Raw genomic sequence first — 10,254 nt, 5'->3', positions numbered from 1 at the left:
CTTCGACAGTGCCAAGCGTTTGGCACAAAGACTCATTGACCATGGAGTCAAGACCCCTGCAACCACAACCACCCTAGCCATCCCAGAACCCTCTAAACCCGCTGGCACTAAGCGGAAATACTGGGGTGAAAAGAAGAAACAGCAGGCTGCCAAAAAGCAGCAAATTGTGGCAATGCATGCCGCAATAACCCCTACTACTGCTACTATTGCTCCGGTGAGTCAGTATGTTGGAAGTTTGCCCAAGTGCAACAAATGCAACTACCACCACAACGGACCCTGCCGTGAAATGCAGTGCTCAAACTGCAATAGAAAAGGACACACCGTCCGTTTCTGTAAGTTTCCGGCACAACCTATCACCCAAGTCCCTGGCTCTGGCGCGAGCCCAACTTGCTATGGATGTGGCGAAGCATGCCACTTTAAAAGGGACTGCCCCGACATTTTCCCAGAAGAGCTACCCGGATTACCTCCGCAACGACAAGTCGAGTTCAGAATCGACTTAGCCCCAGGAGCTACCCCAGTAGCCAAGTCGCCCTACCGTTTAGCACCAGCCGAGATGCAAGAACTCTCTGGTCAACTTAACGAACTGCTCAGCAAGGGCTTTATAAGACCAAGTTTCTCACCTTGGGGAGCACCGGTCTTGTTCGTTAAGAAGAAAGACGGATCATTCCGTATGTGTATTGACTACAGAGAACTCAACAAATTGACGATCAAAAATCGTTACCCTCTGCCACGCATAGACGATTTATTCGACCAACTGCAAGGGGCGAACTATTTTTCCAAGATTGATCTGAGATCCAGATATCACCAGTTACGAGTGCTAGAGGAGGATGTGCCGAAGACAGCCTTCCGAACTCGTTACGGACACTACGAGTTCATGGTGATGCCATTCGGATTGACCAATGCGCCCGCAGTCTTCATGGATCTGATGAATAGAGTATGCCGACCTTACTTAGATCAGTTCGTCATCGTTTTCATTGACGACATCCTGATCTACTCCCGAAGTAAGAAAGAGCATGGTGATCATTTGCGACAAGTTCTAGAGACATTACGAAAGGAGAAACTTTATGCGAAGTTCTCGAAATGTGAATTTTGGATCCGAAGAGTCGAATTCTTAGGACACGTGGTAAGCGAAGAGGGAATCCATGTGGACCCATCCAAAATAAAAGCCATTGAGAACTGGTCAGCGCCAAAGACGCCTACAGAAATTCGTCAATTTCTAGCTCTCGCTGGCTACTACCGCAGGTTCATTCAGAACTTCTCCCGAATAGCGAAACCTCTTACAACCCGGACCCAAAAACGCGTGGCCTTTGACTGGGAAGAGAAACAAGAAAGAGCGTTCCAAACGCTCAAACGAGCCTTGTGCACCGCACCGATACTATCCCTTCCTGAAGGAATAGAAGACTTCGTAGTCTATTGCGATGCATCCAATCAAGGACTCGGATGTGTTCTGATGCAATGAGGTAAGGTCATCGCCTACGCCTCGAGACAGTTGAAGACACACGAGGTTAACTACACGACCCACGATCTTGAACTAGGAGAAGTAGTGTTTGCTCTGAAGATCTGGAGACATTACTTGTATGGAACGAAGAGCACTATCTTTACCGACCACAAGAGTTTACAACATATTTTCGATCAGAAGGAGCTCAACATGAGACAACGACGGTGGGTCGAGCTACTCAGTGACTACGAATGCGATATTCGTTATCATCCGGGTAAAGCCAACGTAGTAGCAGACGCCCTAATTCGGAAAGAATATTCTGGTCGCAAGGTCAAGTCATTATCGATAACCATCCATTCGCACCTGACTAAGCAAATTCAGGCGGCTCAACTTGAGGCCATGAGACCTGAAAATGTGTCGAGTGAATCCCTTAGGGGAATGGACAAGAACTTTGAAGCCAAGGGTGACGGAGCTTTATACTTCATGAATCGGATCTGGACACCGAAAGACGGTGGTTTCTGAGACTTGGTCATGACCGAGGCGCACAACACTCGGTATTCCGTCCACCCAGGTTCAGATAAGATGTATCTGGATCTTAAAAAGCTATACTGGTGGCCTAATATGAAAGCAGAGATTGCTACCTTCGTAAGTAAATGCCTTACTTGCGCAAAGGTTAAGGTCGAGTACCAGAAGCCCTCTGGTTTACTGCAACAACCAGAGATCCCAGAATGGAAGTGGGAGCGGATCACTATGGATTTCATAACCAAGTTGCCCAAGACGACGGGTGGACTTGACACCATATGGGTCATCGTTGATAGATTGACCAAGTCTACACACTTCCTGCCTATCAAAGAAACCGACAAGATGGAGAAACTTACGAGAACATACATTAGGGAAATTGTACGGCTACATGGTGTACCCATTTCCATTATCTCCGATAGAGATAGTAGATTCACCTCAAGATTTTGGCAATCACTACAATGTTCCCTAGGAACAAGGCTGGATATGAGCACAACCTACCATCCACAGACCGACGGACAGAGCGAGAGGACCATCCAAACACTAGAAGATATGTTGCGAGCCTGTGTGATTGATTTTGGAAAGGCATGGGATACTCATTTACCCCTTGTCGAATTTTCCTATAATAATAGTTATCACACGAGCATCAAGGCTGCTCTATTCGAAGCTCTCTACGGCCAAAAACTGCAGATCCCCTCTGTGTTGGGCTGAGGTGGGTGATACCCAATTAGCAAGAGGGCAAGCTTCCGACAGTACTCTCACTGGTCCGGAAATCATTCGGGAAACGACAGAGAAAATCGTTCAGATCCGTGAACGATTGAAAGCCTCTAGAGACCGACAGAAGAGCTACGCCGATAAACGAAGAAAACCTTTGGAATTTCAGGTGGGAGACCGAGTTCTTCTCAAGGTCTCACCCTGGAAGGGCTTGATACGCTTCAGCAAGCGCGGGAAGCTAAATCCGAGGTACATAGGGCCTTTCGAGATTCTTGCCAGAGTCGGCCCCGTAGCTTACAAACTCGACCTACCCGACACACTTCGTGACGTACATTCTACATTCCACGTATCTAACTTGAAAAAGTGTCTGTCCGACGAGACTCTCGTAATCCCACTCGACGAGATCGAGATCAACGAGAGCCTCAACTTCGTGGAAGAACCTGTAGAGATCATGGACCGTGAGGTCAAGCAGACGAAACAAAGTCGTATCCCTATCGTGAAGGTTCGCTGGAACGCCAAGCGAGGACCGGAATTCACTTGGGAACGCGAGGATCAGATGAAGTTGAAATACCCTCATCTTTTCGCTTAATTGATTGTAACTCTTATTTGCTTAAATTCTAATTTCAGGACGAAATTCCCTCTAACAGGGGGATGATGTGACAACCCGAAATTTCCATTTGTACGAACATCATCTATTACATAGAAGCCAGTTCAGTTTCAGTGATTTTCATACTTTTCCGAACAAGTCTATGTACATTAGGGTTTATGATTTAGGAGATATCAGGAGAGTGGATGCTCCTGGTTTTGTGAAATTTGGGCATTTCAAGTTTCAAAATGTTACATTCCAAAATCAGGAATAAAAATATTTTCTGCCAAAATATTCCAGGACTATAAATAGTTTTCTGAATTAAATTAATTCATTATTCACAATTCCAAATAGAGAAAAGCCATATTCTCTCTGACGGATCTTCGGGTTTTCATCCCATATTGTGAGTCTACTTTACTAAATGTGTTTCAATACTTGTTAGATGCTTATTAACATCAATTACATGTTTAGATTACAAGATCCGGGAGTTTACCGCCCAAGAACGTTCTTGGGGAGTAAACTCCAAAACAGAGCCTAAAGGCTTCCTAGTTCCGATTCCTTGTTAGACAACTTGTTTAGGGGTTAGTGTATAATCATTTGGGACTAAAAAGCAACCAAGAAACACAAGTCATTGGAGTTTACGGCCAAGGAACTTCCTTGGGCCGTAAACCCCTTTTCAAGGGCATTTAGTGCCCTAAACCACCCCCGTAAGCCTAGGAACTTTACCCTCAAATACTTGTGCTTATTTAGGACATCAAAATCAAAAGTTTATAAGAGTTTACGACCAAGAACATCTCTTGGGCCGTAAACCCCTTTTTCTAGGGTAAAAAGCATTCCAAACACACCTTAGGCCTTAAGACAATTTACCTTGAACACCTAGGACTTTAACGAGGAGGAAAAACCATCAAGAACATCCCTTAAAGGGAGTTTACGGCCAAGGAACACCTCTTGGGCCGTAAACTCCAAGTGAAGGCACAAAAGTGTGCCTCTTGTCCCCATTAGCCTTAGATAAAATCATGGAAGCCATCCTTGATGTTTAAGTGCCTCAAAACAATTAAAAGCCATCACCCCATAGGAGTTTATGGCCGTAAACTCTAGAGTGAATGGACTTTAGGCCGTAAACTCCCCTATGGAGCATTCTAGGGCCTTAAACTACTTCATGTGTTATTCCAACAAATCTAGGAGTGTACTAGGATCAAGATAACACTTTAAAACACCCAAAACCACCATGTGAGGAGTTCACGGCCATAAACCCATGAGTTTACGGCCGTAAACTCCAAAGGGTGGGGTTTGTTGGGTGGTGAACTCTTATGCAAGGCCATTTGATGTTTCAAACCCTTTTGCCTGGTCCCGTAGCAACTTAGATGCAACCTTTAGGACCTATAACACTTATAAAAAGTGTTTACATGTTCCTAAGTGTTTTAACTTATTTATTAAGTTATTATTTGTCTAATTAGTTATATATATGCTTATTATATGATAACTAGGCTCGTGCGTGTAAACAAGTCTCCGTTTGCCACCTAGCACGGTATCCGACACTGCGATTCGTACAACTCACCACAAGTGAGTTCATACCCCTTTAATCAACCTTTGGAATGATTTTAAATGTTTTAAATACTTTATGGGGGGAATACAAGTCAAATACTTATAGTTATTGCTTCAATCACATGTGATTGCATTTAATCACATGTGATTAATGACTAGGAAAACAACGATTTTTACCACTGTTCAAACTTTTTACCAAACTGCTGTACTTTAAAATGTTTTACAAACTCTTTTACTATCCAAACTTATCTATAGACTGTGATTCAAACAAATGCTTCTTATACTTAAACTGTTTTATTTACTTATGCCTTCTAATTGTTTTAAAGATTGACATCAAGTCGATCTTTTCTTGAAATAATATATATGCTTCAAATGTTTTATGAAAACTTATTTTATGCTTTATTATATTCATTTGCATGCCCATATATGTATAGATGTATAAATAATGTTTAAAGGGCTTAGGAAGGCCATCCGCCCTATTTCCTTTTCGCGCCTTGAGATGTGGTCTGGTGGGATTTCGGGTGACCATCCGAAGGTCGTTTCAATATTACTTATATATCATATATACATATATAGACATAAAAGTACTTCCATATTCATACTTATCAGTACATCATTAGTTAGTTACCATCTGGGTAACACAGGAACATATACAGCTATACTAGAAACATGAACATATACAACTATACTAGAAACATGAACATATACAACTATACTAGAAACATAAACATATACAGCTATACTACGAGAACATATACAACTATACTAGAACTAGAAACATTACATTACATATACGAGAATACGTTAACAATTGTGATCCACTGTATCGGTGCATGCCTTAAATGTCATGTCCCGAGTTGTAGCCAGAATTCTCTTGGAGGGAGAGCGTGAGTTTGCGTATAGATCTATACTGGATTGACTATCCTACACGTTGCTGCTAGCTACAGCCGGACCTGCAGGTCTGCGGGTGCCAAACGTCATTCCGTTATTACGACCATTCGTGTGTCGTTGTTACCAGTCGATAGCATGGTGCAATTTATCACATTATACCTTAATATAAATCCGGTTTAAGGTAGTTAGTACAACATTAGTTCTTATTATACAAAACTACAGTACTACAATGATTTACCCATTACATATTTTAGTGATAACCTCACTTAAGCATTAATGTACATACTATATTTTATTAAAATGATAGTTACACTTGGGAAATTACATACTTTTACAACGAACGAGTATACAAAACATCTAAGCCTTGGGTAGAAGGTTACTTTAATAGAAAATATAGGTTTTTCTGAGAGATTCAAACTTTTACAAACACTTACTTACATTTTAACAAACTTATACATTGAGACAGATTCAAACGTTTTGACAACAAACATTGACACTAAAATACTTATGAACTCACCAGCTTAATGCTGATAAACTCTTTCAAAATAACTTGTATTCTCAGGTCATCAGTAGACAGGTACCGAGGCCAGCTTTTGAGAAGATGGAGTGCATTCAAGACTCATCTTATATTATTTTGTGTTACATTATTTTGGTGTCTATAACTGTACAGAACACACTTGTATTAAAATTATATATTTAATGCAATGGATGATGTTGTTTGCTTATTTACATTTACTGTGTTGTGATACTTTACATGACGTCCTCCACCCCAGAACGTTCCGCCGTTCTTGGTTTTGGGGTGTGACAAAGAGTGCAAGGAGGGGAAGTAGATCCGACATCTACCCTGCAAGAGGCTTCCATTCAGGTAGAAAAGTCCCTACCTTGATCACTAATTCATTAGATCCCCTTTTTTCCGTAATTGGTGGTTTTCAAGCCCTAAAACACCAAACTCCATGTGTTTGTTCTCTATGATCCGAAAGGACTTCAGATCTAGACCTTATGGACATATTAGAAGTATAAAGTCTCTGTGGATGAAATGATTGAGGTCCCTATTGAGTGTATGACCTCATAAAGATCTTGGATTTTCCTTTTGGAGCTTATAGGGCCATGCATGCACATAAAGTTTGCAAATTTACGTGATAAGCATGCCCTAGGAACATAGATCTATGGTTTGGAGGCATTGCATGTCTCAGATTTGGTCTATATGGGAAATGGGTCATAGGTACTCGGCGAGTCCCAAACTGGAACTCGGCGAGTTCTATGAAGATGGTCTCAGACTCAGCGAGTTGGATGAACAACTCGGTGAGTCCTATGAAGATTTCCTGGAACTCAATGAGTTGTTCTTCAAACTCGACGAGTCATATGAACTGTTTCTGAGTAAGAGGGGTTTAGGTGTTGAAGGTCCAACCCTTCGTACCTGCACGCATAATTAGCAATTTAACGTGTAGCAATAGTCCCAGAAACCTAAATCCTCATAAAGGATGCTATGGTGAGGATTTGGAAGCGGGTAGGAGATCTGCTCATGGGGACTCGGCGAGTTGTTCTTGGACTCGGCGAGTCGGATCGCGAGTCGGTTCTATCGTCCCAAGTAGTGAGTTAAGGGTGACTCAGTGAGTGGGAAAAGGGACTTGTCGAGTAGGACCGGGTTAGTAGGAAAAGGACTCGGCGAGTCTGTGTCATGACTCAGCGAGTCCAGTCAATTGGAAATTGACTTTGAGCAAGGAGTTGACCTTGGACCAGGGGTGGGTCAGGCATCTGACCTAAGGGTATTTATGAGTGGCTAATCTATGTTTATGATTTATAGCCGGAGGATTACCGGTTCAGCAGTCAGGCGCTTAGCAAGGAGACTTTTAGCAGCTACTTTTCGAGGGGAGTTACCTTGCAGTAGCAGTGGGTCTACGGCCACAATGCCGGCCCACCAGTAGGAGTTGTATGATTAGATGATTGTCTCTGTGATATTCATCTAGGGTTGCTACTAACTGTGATATGTTTATGTGCTAGTATGGTATGATGTTATGTGCTAGTGACAGTAGGGGAGATAGTCCCCAGATTACTGGTCGATAAGGCCGAAGGGGCAGTCATGCCCAACCATGCTAGATAGATTATCTTATATGTGTTATGTGGTAGCAGTAGGGGGTGAAATAGTCCCCAGCATCCGGTCGAGAGGACCGAAAGGGAGACCAGCACCCAAATATGCTAGTCAGCATCTGGTCGAGAGGGCGAAGGGGGGACCAGCACCCAGATATGCTACTTAGTGTCCGGTCGAGAGGACCGAAGGGGTAGGTCGGACACCCAGATATGTCTGACAATATATGTATGTTATGTGGTTATATGGTATGTGGTACAATGGGGAAAACTCACTAAGCTTCGTGCTTATGGTTTTCAGTTGTTGTTTCAGGTGCCTCTTCAGCTAAGGGGAAGGAGCTGGCGCGGTAGCGACATATCACACACACGCTCTTTGTTTTCCGCACTATGAGATATTCTGGGATTTGTACTCTGACAATATTATGTTTTACGTTTTGGTTTACAGTTACGAAACATATTTTTATTAAATGATATGATCGTATGATATTTTTGTTACAAACGTTTTGCAAATCACTTATATAAAAAATAAAATTTTTCGCCTGTATTTTGGGATGTTACACTAGAACACTCGATGGAGTGTTTATAATTCTTGTCGGTGTGTGTTCATCTTTAATTATCGATTAGTATTTGTGTGTTTGCGTGTTAATCTGAAGTTCATTGGATAAGTAGGTTGCTCTGTGATTATGAGATATTCTTTTTTTAACATCTAATTGGTATTCTTAATTGATCGGTTATGTTTCTAACACCCTGCAAAGGTTCTTAGAAAAATTGTTTTCTTTTTCAATGTTGTGTCATGTGGATTGAATAATTTTTGTCGTTGTTTTGCGAAGATAGATCTCTAAAACGATAGAATCATTGAATTAATTTCTTTGCAATGGTAAATTTCTACTACGATAAATCTTTGAATTTGTAGGATACAAGTTTATAGTTTGATGAATCTATCAATTTGGAGGATGGATTAACTTATGGATATTTTTGTTGTGATTCTGTAAGGAAAATGGAAACTTGTTGTATTATTTTATTATTGATTATCGATTAATTATGATTATATAAAAGAGTATAAATGTCAAATTGTCAATGCAAAAACATTTTCCTTCGATGAATAACAATCTCATGTGGAAGAATCACGCCCATGACTTAAATACATTTATAGCAATTAAACCTTTCCAAAATATGCGAATAAATTGCGCCTCATTAATTACTAGTTAACTGTTTTTAAATGATTTAATTTATGACAGGGTCAACGTTAATATTGCAGTTTTAGGTACACCGGCGACTTTTGTAGGGTTTGCTTACTGGAAATTTGCATCAATTAACAATAAAAACACATATTATACGCTTCTTTACCATGTTCAAGGCTGTCTTTTGCTGACCACCGACCAATGAAAGACCTCATCAAAAAGGTCAACCATCCTCTCTCTTTATATAATTAACAACGACACCTTCATCTTCCTCATTTCTACATTCATCCTCTTTCTCTCTTTCTGTAACCATGGGAAATGCAATGGCTTGTTGCTACCTAACAAGTGAAGGATCATCTGTGAAGGTAATTTACTGGGAAGGGAACACAAGGACGCTAACAGGAAAACGATGGTTAGCCGGAGAGCTCATGTTCGAGTTTCCAGATAGCATGGTTTGTGACGCAGACAGCTTCTTCATCGGTCAACCAGTCCCAGCGTTATCCATTGATGATCAGCTTAATCCTGGTCAGACCTACTTTGTTCTCCCTCTCGACATCTTTTCTTCAAAGACCCTCTCAGCTTCTTCAATATCAGCCTTGCTTTCATCAACGCCTAATCGCACCCCAATCAATCTCAAAGAGTGTCCTTTCGAGTACATAAAGGGATCGAATGGAAGGGTGTTGATCAAAGTATCGTCTGGGTTTATGACAAGAATTCTTACCAGAAGAGGTGGTGGTGAGGGTCAAGAAAGTGAGAATGAAAGTGGGAACGCAGTAAATGGGTTCTTGTGTAGTACACCTGAGTTAAAGAAGCAATACGAACAGTTGGTTGGGTCCAAGGATCAAACCTGGTCACCTAAGCTTGAGACTATTTCAGAGCATAACAGGATTAGGTATTCTCCTTATAAATTGATAGGCTTGTAACCGAAGGAGAAAGAATACAATGCCTAGTAATTAGTATAAACTAACTAATTAATCACTTTTTATTAATTTACATTATCTTGTTAATTATTGTATTTATGTGGATATATATTACAAGTTTTGTGTAGTGAATTTTGAATGATAAGTTGTTAATTATTGTATTTATGTGGATATATATTACAAGTTTTGTTTAGTGAATTTTGAATGATAAGATGTATGTAGAAGAATAACCGATTATCTATTAAGTATGAAATGTATTAACTAGAATGAAAAAAACTAACTATATTTAAGGATACAAAGAAAATTGAAATAGATCAATAATTATGTTTATTTATTCTTAGCATACGTTCTTTCAATGATGTTGATTACATAACT

At 40.8% G+C, this 10,254-nt stretch overlaps 1 protein-coding gene across 1 annotated transcript; it reads left to right on the top strand.

Moving 5' to 3' along the window:
• Window positions 1-9,213: 9,213 nt before the first annotated feature.
• Window positions 9,214-10,054, top strand: LOC145090355 (uncharacterized). Its single transcript, XM_079028611.1, has one exon. It carries the CDS (start codon window positions 9,271-9,273, stop codon window positions 9,880-9,882), a length of 612 nt encoding a protein of 203 aa, XP_078884737.1. The 5' UTR covers window positions 9,214-9,270; the 3' UTR covers window positions 9,883-10,054.
• Window positions 10,055-10,254: the final 200 nt, after the last annotated feature.

Source organism: Lactuca serriola, chromosome 2 (genome assembly GCF_051521515.1).
Source record: "Lactuca serriola cultivar US96UC23 chromosome 2, Lser_US96UC23_V15, whole genome shotgun sequence".
NCBI lineage: Eukaryota > Viridiplantae > Streptophyta > Magnoliopsida > Asterales > Asteraceae > Lactuca > Lactuca serriola.
Note: the sequence above shows the minus strand (reverse complement) of the source record. Positions and strands in the feature narration are given on the sequence as shown.

Bases quoted from the DNA above. Each gene is read 5' to 3' on its own strand.
- LOC145090355 (XM_079028611.1), top strand. From the start codon at position 9,271: ATGGGAAATGCAATGGCTTGTTGCTACCTAACAAGTGAAGGATCATCT.